Raw genomic sequence first — 19,501 nt, 5'->3', positions numbered from 1 at the left:
CCAACAATTTTCAACTATAAACCAACAATTTTCAACTGTAAACAAACAATTTTCAACTTTAATCAAACAATTTTCAACTATAATCAAACAATTTTCAACTATAATCAAACAATTTTCAACTTAAATCAAACAACTTTCAACTATAATCAAACTATTTTTAACTATAATAAAACTATTTTCATTTATTTAATGTAATAAAACAATTTTTAACAGTTTTAATAATTCAACACAATACAAATCCATCCATGAACAAACTGATAACAACATGTGGAGAAGAAGAAGTAAAACGGCAGCAGGACAAAGAGCACGATCGTGAGATAAGATAAAAGTTTGTGCTACAGGGATATTAAATCCTCGCAGCAGGAAATGAAAAAACATCAACATGTTTCTGCTTCTATCAAAGATTTGTTTTGGTGAAAATGATCTTTAGTTCAACGTCGCACATATCAGCTCAGGCTGAGAATCCAAGAGGGATTTCACACTTTCACACTGTCTGGGAAAGTGTTTCCCAGAAGGAATGAGAGCATGCTATTGATTCAGCCACATCGGAATAATAAAACACTAACAAGACATAAAGGAGTGTTTTTATTACCTCAGTATGAGGGTCACTGACCAGAGGATTCCCTCAAGAATAGTGTGTGAAATACTGACTTCACTGCTGGTCATTATGAAGTTACTTAACACTTTGAACTCTTGACCCTTAGACGTGTTATTACTGTATCAACACAGACAGAACCAACAGGTACCAGGTAAAAAAAACGATCACATATATTTTTTTAACTTGTATTTTAACACTGTCAACACTTACCCTTAGTTTAAGCGAACTTAAAGCCAAAAATAGCAGAAAATGATGAAAATTGTTTGATAACATTTTTTAAATAGTTTGATTACGATTGAAAATTTTTGGATTTCAGTTGATTTCAGGAATTTATTTTATTGCAGTTAAAAATTTGTATTTTATAGTTTAATATTGTTTGATAAGTTTAAAATGATTTGATTATAGTTGAAAATTGTTTGATTATAGTTGAAAATTGTTTGATTATAGTTGAAAATTGTTTGATTTCAGTTGAAAATTGTTTGAATATAGTTAAAAATTGTTTGATTTCAGTTGAAAATTGTTTGATTATAGTTGAAAATTGTTTGATTTCAGTTGAAAATTGTTTGATTATAGTTGAAAATTGTTTGATTATAGTTGAAAATTGTTTGATTATAGTTGAAAATTGTTTGATTTCAGTTGAAAATTGTTTGATTATAGTTGAAAATTGTTTGATTATAGTTGAAAATTGTTTGATTATATTTGAAAATTGTTTGATTATAGTTGAAAATTATTTGATTATAGTTGAAAATTGTTTGATTATAGTTGAAAATTGTTTGATTATAGTTGAAAATTGTTTGAATATAGTTAAAAATTGTTTGATTATATTTGAAAATTGTTTGATTATAGTTGAAAATTGTTTGATTATATTTGAAAATTGTTTGATTATAGTTGAAAATTGTTTGATTATAGTTGAATTTTTTTTGATTATAATTGAAAATTATTTGATTATAGTTGAAAATTGTTTGATTATAGTTGAAAATTGTTTGATTAAAGTTGAAAATTGTTTGATTTCAGTTGAAAATAGTTTGATTATAGTTGAAAATTGTTTGATTTCAGTTAAAAATTGTTTGATTACAGTTAAAAATTGTTTGATTACAGTTAAAAATTGTTTGATTATAGTTGAAAATTGTTTGATTCAGTTGAAAATTGTTTGATTACAGTTAAAAATTGTTTGATTATAGTTAAAAATTGTTTGATTACAGTTAAAAATTGTTTGATTATAGTTGAAAATTGTTTGATTTCAGTTGAAAATTGTTTGATTTCAGTTGACAATTGTTTGAATATAGTTAAAAATTGTTTGATTATAGTTGAAAATTGTTTGATTATAGTTGAAAATTGTTTGATTATAGTTGAAAATTGTTTGATTATAGTTAAAAATTGTTTGATTATAGTTGAAAATGGTTTGATTATAGTTAAAAATTGTTTGATTTCAGTTGGAAATTATGTTTATCACGGTTGAAAATTGTTTGATTACAGTTGAAAATTGTTTGATTTCAGTTGAAAATTGTTTGATTACACTTAAAAAAAATGTTGGATTAAATCGAAAATTGTTTGATTAAAGTTTAAATTGTTTGATTGAATTGATAAAATGAGATCAAAACAATTAAACTACTTCTTCTATCAAAATAAACGATGTTGAATAAGTTCAGTCTTAAACCTTCAGTATTACTCCATATGTCACGTGTTATGTGATGGATTTATTACTCCCCTTTTAAACCCTGTGCACACAAATATGTGGCTTTGCTGGGATTTAGGTAGAAAAATATACGCCCGACTTTGCATGTATTAAAAAGGAAAGGTTTCCCGTCGGGCATCATTCACCAGCCGTGAGTCGTCTTAGCAGGAAGCGGCTGAAAGCTGTCATCGGAGCAGCGACTAAACACACCACCTCCTGTGCGGCTGCTTAAGCTGCAGGCGAACTGCAAACATCTTCAACTTTGACTGATGTTTCCTCCTGTTTCTGAGCAGCAACACCTTCAGTGAAGTCACGTCTGAGTCTCTCCTTACCGACGCTTCTGAACTACAATGTTGTAAATTGTTAAAGGGGGGGGGGGGGTCCTGCACATATGGCGTGGATTTTGAAGTATCTAACACGGAAAATGAAAAATAAGAAGAAAAACTCCTCTTGAAATCTATTCATGCTTTAATTCTGCCTTTCATTTTGACCCTCCACTTACTTTAGACCCACCTGCTTTTTTCATCACTTAGCTTTGACCGTTTTTAAAACCAGAAGCTCCAGAATATTTTCAAAATATTTTTTTTTAGTTTTATGTTTGGATGCCAAACTGGCGCCGAATTGGGGGCAAAATTGGCTGTAAAGTTGTTTTTTTTTAATATGCTACGTATGTTTTGGCGCAAAATGACCGCAGAAGGTTCAGTTACCAAATAGCAATTTCTAGGTTTTTTTTTACATTTCTTGGCCCACATTGCATCCTCTGGTGACCCTGGACGACCAAACAACTCTAAACTTTACATCAATAAAGTTCAGACAATGATCTGTGAACTCCCAAAATTTGGGAGTGTTTGGCCGCAGTAATGTTCCGAAAATCACCACATTTCGGCCTTGATAGCGACCTTTTGCTGTTGGTAACTATAACGCTAGGCTCTATTTTGACTCCTTAACTCATATTTTTTCAAAACTTAACACGTATACTTTTGATGGTCCTATGAAGCTTCATGAAGCAGTGTCATTATTCTCAGAATCCACTAGATGGCGGCATCTGCACTATTTTCCTGTTGTTTCGAACAACTGTTCTAATGAAACATCATTTTTAAACTGATGGCGCCACCTACTGACCTCTAAACAACATGACACTGCTTCATGAAGCTTTGCCAGCTCATCGTTAACATAAACCCGAACTTAAGTTTTCGCTAACTTGTGACGGACAAACATCCATCTTTTGGTTATTATAGTAAAGATATCCATATTTTATCTGAGTTTACGTTGATGTTAAGACTTGGTCATTTCATTCTGTATGAATGAGCGAAAGTAGTTTTGTGAACACCAGTCAATGTATGAGATGAAGCAGACAATATAAAATTATATACATACAAATACTCTCCAGAAACAAGTTAAATCTGAATTCAAATCCTTGTCTGATCACATGACCTACTTCCCAACAACTGCCTCCAAAATGTGTGTATTCTGGTCAAATGTTTACTTCAAAGAAACACCAAATAACTTTTGTTTAAGCTCAGTTTTTTTCTGGAGATAAAACCCAGACGTTGACGTGAGTGACTTCCCTGCAGGTGATGAAAACTTACCACATGTACCACACGGAGAGCATCAGCGCCGAGAGCAAGTTGAAAGACGCCGAGAAACAGGAGGAGAAACAATTCTTCAAGTCCGGGGATCTGAACGTGAACCTGCTCCGGCACGAAGACCGGCCGCCGCGACGCAGCACCGTGAGGAAGATCGAGAAGATGAAAGAGAAGGTAACCGGAATGGTATTTCTATAAAGTACATACTGTGTGTAGTGCTGAAGAAGTACACACAACTTGAGTTGAAATCTGACTTTGACTTAAACAAAGAGTAGAAAACAGATCTGGTTTAAAGTCACAATTTTACTTGCAAGGAGAAAGAAAAACACAGAGTTTACATCTGAATCCTTTCTGAAGCACAGAGCTGTTAGTTCGCTCTTATATCTTTGTCGCAGTTTCACATTATTATTTAATGATATTATCTTTCTCCAATGATATTATCTTACTACCAAAAACAGACTTGGATGGGTTAAGGAGATGAATAAAGTATCTATCTATCCATCTATCTATCTAGTATTTTTCAAGGTCAGGGTTACTGCTTCAAAGATCGTATCTGGCAAAAAAAATCTCGAAAACATTTTCATTTTTAATGAAAACACAGGCAGTGAAACACATTAATAATATTATATAAGTACATTTGAGTAAAATACTTCAGCTCAGGACTTCCCCATCGTGTAGTGTCAATAAAGTTGTAAATGTACTAGTATTAACAAGATAAAATATCAATGGATTTTTTTTTAATGTTGATGTGATTGAACTGACAGTCACTCGACGAAAACACATTTTCGTGTGAGTTACTGCAATGTGAGTCCAAGTACGCCCGAAGGCCACGTCTCTTATTTTTATCTTTTTTCTTCCCTGCTCCCTCCAGAGACAAGCCAAGTACTCGGAGAATAAGCTGAAATGCACAAAAGCCCGCAACGACTATTTATTGAACCTGACGGCGACAAACGCTGTGGTTGCGAAATACTACATCCACGACGTCTCCGACATGATCGACGTAAGTACATGGTTTATTTACATCTCAGCTGGGATTCCTGATGTGGATTTAACGTTTGCAGCTGTGTCACTTTGTCACCATCTGTTCCTGTGACTCCCGCGAGCTGCTCTCGAACCGCCCCATGAATATTAGCTCAGGACACAAATAAACCTTTAACATTCAACCAGCTATGATTTGTACTATTGTTTCAATAGGACTAAATAAGAATTGTATTTAGTTAGAAGGAATTGGTTTGTCAGTCTTTAATGGCTTTTTGGTCGAATACACTATTTAAAAATATGTATTTAATATTAATCCAAATTAGTTTTTTCTACACAAATCACTTGTTTCTTACACAATTCTTGCATTAGTTCATCCTCAGAGTAAACAGTATTAAAATCTATGGCGAGAAAACATCACATTTTTTGGCTTGTGGGAAGTATTTTGGGGTGTGATGAAGAAACGTTGCTTTAAACTGCTTAATATCTGGAATTTGATGTGTAAATGTGGAGGAGAAAAAGTGCGCCGGTTAAGCTAGCGCCATGTTTGTTTATTAGCTGATGCTAGCTAGCTCTGTTTTTAATCGTCTAAATGTCGGCTTTAAGATAATTTATATACTAACGATGGATGTTAGTCAAAGTAAAGACATGTTTCCAAACATAGATGATGGATGGATGGATGGATGGATGGATGGATGGATGGATGGATGGATGGATGGATGGATGGATGGATGGATGGATGGATGGATGGATGGATGGATGGATGGATGGATGGATGGATGGATGGATGGATGGATGGATGGATGTATAAATAAATAGATAGATGGATGGATAGATAAATAAATAGATGGATAGATGGATGGATAGATAGATGGATGGATAGATAAATAGATGGATGGATGGATGTATAGATAAATAGATAGATAGATGGATAGATAAATAAATAGATGGATAGATGGATGGATAGATAGATGGATGGATAGATAAATAGATGGATGGATGGATGGATGTATAAATAAATAGATAGATGGATGGATAGATAAATAAATAGATGGATAGATGGATGGATAGATAGATGGATGGATAGATAAATAGATGGATGGATGGATGTATAGATAAATAGATAGATGGATGGATGGATAGATAAATAAATAGATGGATAGATGGATGGATAGATAGATGGATGTAAAGATAAATAGATGGATGGATGGATGAATAGATAGATGGATGTATAGCTAAATAGATAGATGGATGTATAGATAAATAGATGGATACATGGATGGATAGATAGATGGATGGATAGATAGATGGATGGATAGATAGATGGATGGATAGATAGATGGATGGATAGATGGATGGATGCATAGATAATTAGATGGATGGATGGATGAATAGATAGATGGATGTATAGCTAAATAGATAGATGGATGTATAGATAAATAGATGGATAAATGGATGGATAGATAGATGGATGGATAGATGGATGGATGCATAGATAAATAGATGGATGGATGGATGGATAGATAGATGGATGTATAGATAAATAGGTAGATGGATGTATAGATAAATAGATGGATGGATGGATGAATAGATAGATGGATGTATAGATTAATAGATAGATGGATGTATAGATAAATAGATGGATGGATGGATGGATGGATGGATGGATAGATAGATATATTCACACTTTCCGTAGCTACACCAGCAAATGCAACTTTACATGCGAAATGTAGTTGCTTGGCAACCGGTAAAAAAAATCATTTTGAGGTAGTTACTGTAAACAATTGGGGAAAAAAGAAAGAATATAAATAAGTGTGAATGTATATAAATATAAATAAAAGTGGTGCAGACAAATCGTTGACTTTAAAGTGAAAATGAAAACCGTAAACAAATATAAACAATATGAAAAAGAGAAAACAATTTATAATATTGCACAGATAGTGTTGGGAGGGGTCAGTATATTGCATTTAGTCGTCTGATGGCCAGAGGAAAGAGGGGAGAGAAAACTGTTCCTGAGTCTGTTCTGCAGATATACTGTACGTATATATAATTATTAACTGAACCACAACAGTAGAAAACAACATTTTACTCCTTTGTCTCCGTGTTATAGAGTTTTCCCAACAACAATCCTTTTCTTTCTTCATTCACTTTCTCCTCTCCTCGGTCATGTGTTCGCCGAATTAAATCTTCACTGAACGCCTTCTGCTAAACTCTGTCTCCTCTAATTGATTCTGACCCCCCATCACTGCCAGAGAAGGTTTTCTCCACTTTATGTTGTCCAACAAAGTTCCACGACTTCGCTGCGAAATTCTGATGATCAAAAGCGAGCAAAACGAAGGAAGTTTTCTGGAAGTCAGCTGGTGATCCGAGCGAGTGCAGCCATGGATGCAGTAATGAGGCCGGCGCTGGTCTTTAAGGCCCCGGGTGACCGACCACCCGCCTCACACACACACACACACACACACACACACACACACACACACACACACACACACACACACACACACACACACACACACACACACACACACACACACACACACACTCATTTGGATGAAAGAACTTTTCAAACAGACAGAGCATGAATTCTTGTTTCTGCTACATCTTCGTCAACAATTCTGCCAACAATATTGTTCGCCCCAAACAAATGCTGGCTTTAAGACGAACAGTATTCAGAAGACGTTGAGACCAGAATCCTCTTTTGAGGATTGATCTGCTTCTTTGCCTTCTGGGGCATCACTGTTAGACTCACATGCATATCTTCCAGGTCAGGTGTGATGCAATTAGATCAGTTTGATGATTTGAAGCAGTATCACAGACACGCCGACCTCGTTTCTCAACCTTTTTGTCTAGTATATTGAAGTCTTTATTTGATACCATGTTTAACCGGTACTTTAAACAGTCTCTAGTACAACACTGCTGACTAAAAACTTTTTCCTTCAAATGAGAAAAATCTCTAAACTTAGGAAAATGGTGTCGTAACACGATCTGGAGTTTGTAATTCATGCCTTTGTTTCTTCTCGTTTACACTATTATAACAGTTTATTTTCGTGTCTTGACAAGAAGGATCTGTCTCGCCTGCAGTTGATAAAAAACTCTGCATTGAGAATTCTGAGCTGCTCTAGTAGAAGAACTCATATTTCTCCGATCCTTAAAACTCACTGGATGCCAGTTTCTTTCAGGATCAATTTTAAAATTATGGTATTCTAAAAACTCTGGAATGATCTTCCTCTCCCTCTGTGTTTGATGATCTACTGACTCTTTCAAGAAGCATCTTAAGACCGTTTTATTTGTGCAGGCTTTTTCTTCTGGGACTCCTTTGTCTTATGTTGTCTTGACCTTTAGAGTTTTTTAATCTGTAGGTATTTTTAAAAGTGTATTGTTTTTGATTATTCAAGCGCTTTGTGACCCTGGTCTAGAAAGGCACTTTACAAATAACTATTACTTTCTAACTTATTATTAAAACATTACACAGTGCATTATTAATAAGCAAACTTTGTCCAAAAACCCTTTAAGGTGTATAAATGCCCTCTGAGAAATTGAATAACAATCTTATTTCAGGATTTTTTGTGCTTAGTTATGAACCACTGTCATGTGGGATTGTGTGTATTAGGAGTCCTGTGGTAAAATACATGGAGTTTCCTTTAAAATGTCACAGTAACACAAATCATAGAATCATAAAGTGAGTGTTTGCATTAAAACATTCCATGTCCAATACAATTAACTATGAGCATTTTTGTCAGTCTCTTGTTCATTCAAGTGTTTCTCTCGAGCATTGAACTCTGTCGAATGGGAACTTGCCTCCAGTAATGTTTGAATGACATTTTAAACACTTCAGGCTTTTTTAAAGGTTGTTTTTTATCCCATGGTATCATCACGTGATAACTGTTTGACAACGTTAAATAAAATAAGTTATGTTTTAGGATAAAATATTTTTAAGTCTATTTCCAAGTTTGCTCCAACATCGAAAAGTTTTTTTTTTTTTTAAAGATATTTGTTTATTGATTTTTTACATAAAACAACCAGTACAGCTCAACAGTGTAATTGGTATTATACACAGAGGGAATAAAAAATACGAAAGAAAAAAATGTCCAACAGAAGAAGGGAAATAACATTTTTGCAGCTGTAAAAATAAAAGTATATGTATATCCACACACACTCAAACATATACAGTATATTCATAAAAGTACCAATAAACAAAATAACAAACAAAAACCATTTAAATTCTTGTACAGTAACAAATACCTCAGTATTTACTTCCTCTGACCTTAGCAACACAAAAAAAAAAAAACATTTTGTTCTGGAAATATTCTTAATCAGTTAAAACTGAAGTAACTTGGAATTAATTTGATGTTAGTTCTTTAGCTTCATTTAATAGTTGGAAGGTTTCCTCCTTCACTTGTATGGCTTCTCACCGCTGCTGTGCACCTCTGTTGAGAACTAACAGAAACTATAAATATTGACTGTAAAACTAAAATAAAAAATGGGTTTCGTTGTCGGTTTAAAGACAATAAATACAAACTTAATTCTTTGATTGTTTTTTTAAATAAAGCCATATAATATGAGCTCCTTGGCAGATGCATCCTTCATTTTGTGCTGCTGAACTTATACTTTCTTTTGAGTTTGAATCAAGCTTCTTTATGAAGAACTCTTTTATTTCCTTGTTGTACTTTTGCCAGTGAACCAATGGCGACTTGTTTAAAGAGTCTCCCCCGTCGTCAGTCGTCTTAAACCCACCGCCTCATCCGGCCGCTAAAGACGGCGGCGTTTACTGGCGACTCAAAGAGCCGTCAGGAGCCTCCAGCTGACTCTTCATGCGTCCCTCCGTCACCCTCTGCTTCATTAGGTTGGTTTGTACAGCTTGACGTGACGAGACTCTGTAATTATCCGCCGTCCCACCGTGACGCCTCCTTTCATTTCCTCTCAAACTCGGCTATTTCTGAAGGACGACCTGTAGCGCCGTGTAATTTAGGGTTCGCTCCGTGATCCTGGGGCTCAACGTGGAGAAACGCCTCGAGTGTTAAAACCTCGCGGAGGAATCTCTGATCAGAGTTTTGGAGAGTAATCTTCAAATAATAACAGAAAAATGTAGAAGAAAATGGACCATTTGTTCCTTTTTCTAACTTTTGAGGACTTTGTCCAATCAGAGCCAGACCTTCACTAACATAGTTTTCTGTGACCGTGTGGAGTCAATACCTTTATTAACAGAATAAAACACCAAAGGTCAACTGTCAAAAATGTTGTTTTCTACAAGAGTCATGTGACCGGGTGAACTGATAATGTATGACATAATTCTCTGGACAGAAAAAAAAACATTTTGTTGTGTCAGAGAAAGTTGGATTTCATCCGACTGACTGCTTGTTGATTTGAAGTCATGTGATCTGACCAAACTACCCTTGACCAACTAGATCATGTGTTTCCCATCCCTGGTCTGGAGTCAGTATTGGGGGATTTGAGTTGGTTTCTCCTGAATATTAACCTTTTTGTTGTTTGTCACGAGGCAGATCCACCGTTAAAAATCACCTCCTCAAACACCTTTGCAGTCTCACGATGATAATTTAAAACTGAGCCTGAGAAACCTGGGTGTTGTATTTGATAAAGACATGTCTATTGTTCAACACTGTAGAAAACTGACCAGAAACTGTTTCCTTCAACTGAGAAAAATCTCTAAACTTAGGAAAATGTTGTCTGAACATGATCTTGAGTTTATAATCCATGCGTTTGTATCTTCTCGTCTGGACTATTGTAACAGTTTGTTTTCATGTCTTAACAAGAAGGATCTGTCTCGCCTGCAGTTGATTCAGAACTCTGCAGCGAGAATTCTGACCCGCTCTAGTAGAAGAACTCACATTTCTCCGATCCTTAAAACTCTTCACTGGCTTCCAGTTTCTTTCAAGGTCAACTTTAAAATTCTGTTTCTTACTTTCAGATCTATTCATGGTCAGACTCCTCCTTACATCAGTGGTCTGATCCAGACTTACACCCCAGCTCGGGCTCTGAGGTCTGTGGATCAGAATCTACTGATGGTTCCACACACACGGTTCAGGACCAGAGGTTTATCAATTTTAGACGAATAAATATCATTTCCTACCGCTTGGTCTTCTCTGGAATCCACTAGACATAACGATTGTGAGCTTTTTTTTTACAGAATTTTCATTTATAAAAAGACACTTTTTTTTCCATTTTTGTCAAATTATTTATTTTCAAGTAAATACAGTGAATTTCTTTCTGGTATCAAGTTCATAAAACAGATGGTTTTAGATGATTTTACGAAGAGATTTTAGATACTTTTACTGATACTGTATACTATAATGACCCTGTTCTGTTGGATCGTATCTAGAATCACAGCAGATTTTAGTAAAATAAATAAATAAAGGTCAACCAAGTATTTCTTAATTGTGCATCCAAAACTTTACTTTTTTTGGTGGGTTTATTTAATTCTTAAACCATCAGGCATGGAAGAGTTTGAGTGTCGACAAAGTTTCAAAATGACCAGGTTCAGGAACTGCATGTTGCCCTTTAACTGCCTTTATGTTGACGTCAAGAAAAAAAAACAACTTATTATGACAATGTTTTAGTGTTTGGTCCATATTTATGTAAAATTTGATATTTTATTTGTTTTTATAATGATTTTCAAGAGGCACATAAACGATAAAAAACCCTTCAATAAAAACTCTTCTATGAGTAACACCAGTCAGAAATGTAACCAGGATTGTAATGGCTAAACGACTGGAAGCCTTTCCAGTGTCTCCTTTCCGCCCAGGAGAATAAAGCTTCTATTTCCGTATTATTCCACTTGTTTTTGTTGTGTCTTCAGGGTGTAAACCTTCAGTGTTGCCATTGTTTTCTCTGGTGTGTTAACGGGGGCGTATAAATAAAGTTGAGCGATGGAAGACAACGACGGCGCTTCTTCAGGAGTGATATCCCTCAGGTGTTCATCGACCGTCTCTCTCTCTCTCTCTCTCTCTCTCTCTCTCTCTCTCTCTCTCTCTCTCCCCCTCTGCAGTGCTGCGACCTGGGGTACCACGCCAGCCTGGCCCGGACCCTCAGGACCTACCTGTCGGCCGAGTACAACCTGGAGACGTCCCGCCACGAGGGTCTGGACGTGATCGAGAACGCCGTGGACAACCTGGACTCTCGCAGCGACAAGCACAAGATCATGGACATGCACAACCAGGTGTTCTGCCCGCCCATGCGCTTCGAGTACCTCCCCCACATGGGCGACGAGGTGAGATGCATGATGTGGGTTACCAAGGGGGTTCACTGGCTGACGTGTTGTCGCCCCGCCAGGTGTGCCAGGTGAGCGCCCAGCAGCCGGTGCAGACGGAGCTGCTCATGCGTTACCACCAACTGCAGTCCCGCCTGGCGACGCTGAAGATTGAGAACGAAGAGGTGAGGTCACCCCCACAACCACACACCCAGTCTGGGAGCCCCCCCCCCCTCCCTCACTCCCCCAGAGCTTTCCCAGACTTCCACATCACCATCTGCTGCCGCCGCCCCCCGACTCCCCCATGAACTCTGACCTCCATGTGTCCAAAATACATATTAATGAATCACCTTTTTTTCATTCTCCTCATTTTAAGACCTGCTGTGATGATCATGTTTGATTGAAGTGTTTTTTACAAAGATGTGTGACTCTATTGTATCATCAGTGTGTGTTTGTGTTGTGATGTGTGACTCTATTGTATCATCAGTGTGTGTGTGTTGTGATGTGTGACTCTATTGTATCATCAGTGTGTGTGTGTTGTGATGTGTGACTCTATTGTATCATCAGTGTGTGTGTGTGTTGTGATGCGTGACTCTATTGTACCATCAATGTGTGTGTGTGTTGTGATGTGTGACTCTATTGTATCATCAGTGTGTGTTGTTGTGATGTGTGACTCTATTGTATCATCAGTGTGTGTGTTGTTGTGATGTGTGGCTCTATTGTATCATCAGTGTGTGTGTGTGTTGTTGTGATGTGTGACTCTATTGTATCATCAGTGCGTTTGTGTGTTGTGAGGTGTGACTCTATTGTATCATCAGTGCGTTTGTGTTGTGATGTGTGACTCTATTGTATCATCAGTGTGTGCTGTGATGTGTGACTCTATTGTATCATCAGTGTGTGTGTGTTGTGATGCGTGACTCTATTGTATCATCAGTGTGTGTTTGTGTTGTGATGTGTGACTCTATTGTATCATCAGTGTGTGTTTGTGTTGTGATGTGTGACTCTATTATATCATCAGTGTGTGTTTGTGTTGTGATGTGTGACTCTATTATATCATCAGTGTGTGTGTGTGTGCTGTGATGTGTGACTCTATTGTATCATCAGTGTGTGTGTGTTGTGATGTGTGACTCTATTGTATCATCAGTGTGTGTTTGTGTTGTGATGTGTGACTCTATTGTATCATCAGTGTGTGTTTGTGTTGTGATGTGTGACTCTATTTTATCATCAGTGTGTGTGTGTGTTGTGATGCGTGACTCTATTGTATCATCAGTGTGTGTGTGTGTTGTGATGCGTGACTCTATTGTATCATCAGTGTGTGTGTGCTGTTGTGATGTGTGACTCTATTGTATCATCAGTGTGTGTGTTGTTGTGATGTGTGGCTCTATTGTATCATCAGTGCGTTTGTGTGTTGTGAGGTGTGACTCTATTGTATCATCAGTGTGTGTTTGTGTGTGCTGTGATGTGTGACTGTATTGTACCATCAATGTGTGTGTGTGTTGTGATGCGTGACTCTATTGTATCATCAGTGTGTGTGTGTGTTGTGATGCGTGACTCTATTGTATCATCAGTGTGTGTGTGTGTGTTGTGATGCGTGACTCTATTGTATCATCAGTGTGTGTGTGCTGTTGTGATGTGTGACTCTATTGTATCATCAGTGTGTGTTGTTGTGATGTGTGACTCTATTGTATCATCAGTGCGTTTGTGTGTTGTCAGGTGTGACTCTATTGTATCATTAGTGTGTGTGTGTTGTGATGTGTGACTCTATTGTATCATCAGTGTGTGTGTGTGTGCTGTGATGTGTGACTATTGTACCATCAATGTGTGTGTGTGTTGTGATGTGTGACTCTATTGTATCATCAGTGTGTGTGTGTGTGCTGTGATGTGTGACTATTGTACCATCAATGTGTGTGTGTGTTGTGATGTGTGACTCTATTGCATCATCAGTGTGTGTGTGTGTGTGTGTGTGTGTGTTGTTGTGATGTGTGACTCTACTGTATCATCAGTGTGTGTGTTGTTGTGATTTGTGACTCTATTGTATCATCAGTGTGTGTGTTGTTGTGATGTGTGACTCTATTGTACCATCAGTGTGTGTTTGTACAAAATTCTCTTTTAGTTGAAATATTTCCATTAGAAAATGATCGTAAGCCCCGCCCTCTGAAAACACCTTTTTTCCCCCTGGAGATTAAATCTTGTTTACCATAACCACACCCACTCTGCTGTGATTGGGCAAAAATCGAGGTATGTCACCGAGCGTCATCTATCCCCTAAAGTCTCCACCTCCAAGGGACTTGTTGTATAAACAAAGCGGGTTGTGATTACAGCTGGCTGTATGTCATAATGGACTCTATAGATAGATAGATGGATAGATGTTTGGATAGATGGATGGATGGATGGATGGATGGATGGATGGATGGATGGATGGATGAATGGATGAATGGATGGATGGATGGATGGATGGATGGATGGATGGATGGATGGATGGATGGATGGATGGATGGATGGATGGATGGATGGATGGATGGATGGATAAAACTTTATTAGATAACTGTTAAGAGTCAACTGTTTTTCTAGTTGAAATAATCCAATTAATTTATTGAAAAAAATGACAATAACAATGTGACAATTGAATGTCATTAATTTAGTCAAAAAACTAAAACAGCCTGTTTGTAAAAACTGCTTAAATATGTGCTTGTAAACTGGGAATATGATCGAGTGAAGCCTGGATTTTATTGTCAAATTTCCATTTAAACTGCTCACTCATTAAAGAACCGCCAAGGATTTACAAATGTATTCAACGATCACTTTCGAACAAACGACTTTTGACTCGTTTGAAAATGAGATGTTAGCAGAAAACTAATGAGTTTCATGCTGGAGTTCAGTTTTCATTTGAGCCGCTTATGACTCACTTTTCCTTCAAATGTATGTTCAAACATCAATATTTATTAAGTTTTCCGTCATATGATCTGTGCAAGAATATGTGTGTTTTACATAATTTAGTGTGCGACTGTTTCTGCTTTTACAGTTTCTAGCATCAGTCGTTTGTTGTTTAAAACTGAAATCTTGCTATAGATGTGATGACACATGTGTTGTCATGGTGTCCTGCAGGTGAGGAAGACCTTGGACGCCACCATGCAGACCCTCCAGGACATGCTGAGCGTGGAGGACTTCGACGTGTCGGACGCCTTCCAGCACAGTCGCTCCACCGAGTCCATCAAGTCCGTGGCCTCGGAGTCGTACATGAGCAAGACGAACGTGGCCAAGAGGCGCTCCAACCAGCAGGAGACGGAGACCTTCTACTTCACCGTGAGTCCTGGTGAAGACGTCCGTGGGTCTGATGTTCAGCTCCGGTTCTCTTTGGTCTCCGACTAGAAATTCAAGGAGTACCTGAACGGCAGCAACCTGGTGATCAAGCTTCAGGCCAAACATGATTTACTGAAGCAGACGCTGGGCGAAGGTATGAAATCTCTCTGTGAAATATTAATGAAGCTTAAACACTGAAAGAATCTTCTTCTCTAAAGGTCACACTGGTGCTTTTATGTCATAATTAAATAATGAAAGGTGTCGGGACTGTTTCAGAGGGAAATAAATCATCTTTTTTAATCTTTTTCTTATTTATTAGTCCTATGAATTATTTTTTTTTAAACCGTTTTAAAACATACATATTTTTGTTTTGTATACATCATACTCGTATGTGTACAATCATAGTATTTTCAACTACAATCAAGCGATTTTCTGTAGATATTCAACAGTTTGAACTGTAATAAAAATAATTTTCAACTATAATCTAACAATTTTAAACTATAATTAAACAATTTTAAACTGTAACCAAAAAATGTTCAACTATAATCAAACAATTTTAAACTGTAATCAAACAATTTTCAACTATAATCAAACAATTTTCAACTATAATCAAACAATTTTCAACTAAAATCAAACAATCTTCAACTATAATCAAACTATTTTCAACTATAACCAAACAATTTCCAACTATAATCAAACAATTTCCAACTATAACCAAACAATTTTCAACTATAATCAAACAATTTTCAACTATAATCAAACTATTTTCAACTATAATCAAACAATTTTCAACTATAATCAAACAATTTTCAACTATAATCAAACTATTTTCAGGTCTATTCAAACAAAGTTCATTTCTACTCATATTTAAAGGTCGTCCATCACATTCTGATCAAACGTTATCTTCTTGTTCTTCAATCGTCTCGGCCTCAGCGAAGGTTTATTCTACTGCAGTTAAAAAGTTATATTTCTCGTGGGCTCCTCCTCGAGCTCCTCCTCGAGCTCCTCCTCGAGCTCCTCCTCGAGCTCCTCCTCGAGCTCCTCCTCGAGCTCCTCCTCCCTCGGTCGCCTCAGCCGCCGATGGTTTGCAGTCGATCAATCAGCGGCTCCGGGTTCATCCCTGCAGCTGCTCCAGGTCTAATAGGAAGAGGCGTCTCTACAGCTGAGGCCTCGCAGAACAACATCATCTCTTTAGAATTCCACTGCTCCTCAGATGTGACCACGTCCATGTGACTCTTACTCATGAAGATCAAATCTGTCTTTTTCAACCTAGTCTCTAGCCACTGTTCTTCATTATGACGCAGTAAAATGAAAGCAGGAATATTAAAACTGCACTTTTATTATGATATAAATATATATTTATTTGAGTTTTAGGTTAGTATTGGTTTCATGTCGAACAGTCATGTCAGGCATTAGAACTTTAGCTGTTGTTATATCAATGTTCTTCACTATACTATAGAGTGGGAGACGGCAGTTGCATTAATTGGCGCAAGTACTAAGAATAATGGAGTTAAAAAAACATATATATTTTTTAATTGTCTTTGTTAGTAGTGAAGTTACAATATATACACTATTTTTCTACTGTTATATACAGTTAAAAATATATTTATTTTATTTTCTTCTGTTAGTCAGTCGAGTTAAAAAAAATCTATATATATACTGTATAAATATATTTTCTTTTGTTAGTAGTCAAGTTAAAAATATATATATATACTGTATGAATATATTTCCTTTTGTTGGTAGTCGAGGTAAAAAATAAAATATATATATACTGTATGGATATATTTTCTTTTGTTAGTTAAAAGTTAAAATATAGTCGAGGTAAAAAAAAAAGGAATATATATATATATATATATATACTGTATAAATATATCTTGTCCTGTTAGTTAAAAGTTAAAATATATACATTATTTGTCTTCTGTTATATGTTTAACTAAAATATATATATTTTATTTTCTTCTGTTAGTAGTCAAGTTAAATATATGTATATATATATACTGTAAAAATATATTTTATTCTGTAAGTTAAAAGTTAAAATATATCATTTTTTTACTTTCTTCCGTTCGTTGTGAGGTAAAAAATATATACTATATTTTCTTCCATTAGTAGTTGTGTAAAAAATATAAATAGCCCAACACTGTTTTTTTTCTATTTCCAAAACAAAGGGGTTAAAATATTGTCCGAAAACTCATGAAAAATTCACGTGAAAAGCGGCAGTTTATCGTCACTAATCCAACAAAATTGCTCTTTTCAAAAGTATTTCGACTTCATTCAAGGCCGCGACGTCACGGCGAAGCAAACATGTGTCGTGTGAACGATGACAAAAGCTTCAGTGAAGCAGTTCACACACTTCGCACAATCGCCACCGTTTGACTCCGCCCCCTTCGCCTCATCCCCTCCGCCCCCCCCCCTCGTCCTCAGAGCAGCTCTGTGGCCCCTGCTCGTCCCCCGGGGCCCCCAGGCTTCACCACAACTGCTCAGCAGTGTTTCCACCAATGAAAGACCTTCTTTCCTTCCATTCATCTGCTCAATACTCGTGTTGTGCTGCAGAACTGTCGCTGAATCACACACACAATGAAGCAAATAAATAACATTTCCCTTGTGTGTGTCTGTGTGTGTGTGTGTGTGTGTGTGTGTGTGTGTGTGTGTGTGTGCGTGTGCGTGTGTGTGTGTGTGTGTGTGTGTCCGCAGGGGAACGAGCTGAATGTGGAACCACAAGGTATGTGATGTTTATTCATTTATGATCAAATCTCTGTGATTCACACGATGAAGAACTGAAGTGAAATGAAAGCATTTTTATTGACTTTAATCAGCGACGACATGAATAAAATAAACATAGAAATAAACAAATAAACATAAGTAACGTTATATAAGTTGACATTAAACACGTATGTGTCTCATGACACGCATGACATGACATAAATAGTTGATCAAGTCACACACAAAATGTGTTGTCGTTATAATCTGCTCAGTAGAATTTGTAAAGATAAAGATATTCAACATAAAGAAACACATTTATTCCTCAAATCATACTGCAGTTACTCTGTTACCATGGAAACACATTTCATTATACTCTTGGAAATATTTAAGAATTCTGTATTTTATTGACTTAAAAAACATCGGTTGTTTTTTTTGGACAGAATGTATCATGTTTTCCATTCTTTAACCCCTGTATTATCAGAGGGTCAAAGTGACCCAGAGGTTAAAAAAAAAGAAGTTAGTTGTATCTCTTTTGTTAACTCAGGGTCAAGGTGACCCAAAGGCCTGATAATAAATATGTTAGTATATATGATAGTATCCCTTTTGTTGCTCATCTTTCCCCAGAGACAACACAAGGGATACCACAAACACGTTTGTTTTCATGCCTTTGGGTCGCCTTGACCCTAAGACAGTACAAGGGATACCACAAACACTTTTATTATCAAGCCTTTGGGTCACCTTGACCCTGAGACAGTACAAGGTATACCACAAACACTTTTATTATCAAGCCGTTGGGTCACCTTGACCCTGAGATAACACAAGTGATACCAAAAACACATTAGTTTTCGTACCTTTGGGTCACCTTGACCCTGAGACAACACAAAGGATACCACAAACACATTTGTTGTCATGCCTTTGGGTCACCTTGACCCTGAGACAACACAAAGGATACCACAAACACATTTGTTTTCATGCCTTTGGGTCACCTTGACCCTGAGACAACACAAGGGATACCACAAACACATTTGCTTTCATGCCTTTGGGTCACCTTGACCCAGATACAACACAAGGGATACCACAAACACATTTGTTTTTGGGCCTTGTCACACTTCAAACTAGATGCGATGTGTTATTTAAACAGGATTTTAACTCTACCTTGATTAACTGGATGCATTATTGATGGTCTGTGTTGGTAATTAAACACCAGACGCTTCATTATTCATGAGACGCTCGTAGCAGATCTTTGTCTCCAGCATCTCTTGACGACCTTTGTTCCTCGTGACCTCCAGGCCCCCGACTCTTCCCCCTAAACCCCAGAAAATGCGGAAGCCGAGGCCCAGGTCCTCGTATAACCATAAGCTGTTTAACGGCAACTTGGAGACCTTCATCAAGGTACCCCCCTGGAGCTGCTGCTGGACCAGGAGCTCCTCTTCTCCTTCTTCCCTCCTTCCTTCCCT

The 19,501-nt window shown here is 36.9% G+C and overlaps 1 protein-coding gene across 4 annotated transcripts in view; it reads left to right on the top strand.

Moving 5' to 3' along the window:
* The window catches only part of srgap3 (SLIT-ROBO Rho GTPase activating protein 3), a 66,915-nt gene that overhangs the window by 29,758 nt on the left and 17,656 nt on the right, over nt 1–19,501 (top strand). For 2 of the 4 annotated variants that reach the window (XM_087800156.1, XM_087800155.1), the window contains exons 5-12: nt 3,848–4,033; nt 4,731–4,859; nt 11,844–12,065; nt 12,128–12,234; nt 15,155–15,347; nt 15,414–15,498; nt 18,036–18,063; nt 19,334–19,436. In XM_087800156.1, coding sequence (XP_087656282.1) covers nt 3,848–4,033; nt 4,731–4,859; nt 11,844–12,065; nt 12,128–12,234; nt 15,155–15,347; nt 15,414–15,498; nt 18,036–18,063; nt 19,334–19,436 — 1,053 coding nt within the window. Of the gene's footprint in view, nt 1–3,847; nt 4,034–4,730; nt 4,860–11,843; nt 12,066–12,127; nt 12,235–15,149; nt 15,348–15,413; nt 15,499–18,035; nt 18,064–19,333; nt 19,437–19,501 lie in introns of all 4 variants that reach the window. The other 2 variants (XM_087800157.1, XM_087800158.1) reach the window with 2 other exon arrangements.

Source organism: Callionymus lyra, chromosome 10 (assembly GCF_982586985.1).
Source record: "Callionymus lyra chromosome 10, fCalLyr1.hap1.1, whole genome shotgun sequence".
In the NCBI taxonomy this organism is placed as follows: Eukaryota; Metazoa; Chordata; class Actinopteri; order Syngnathiformes; family Callionymidae; genus Callionymus; species Callionymus lyra.
Note: the sequence above shows the minus strand (reverse complement) of the source record. Positions and strands in the feature narration are given on the sequence as shown.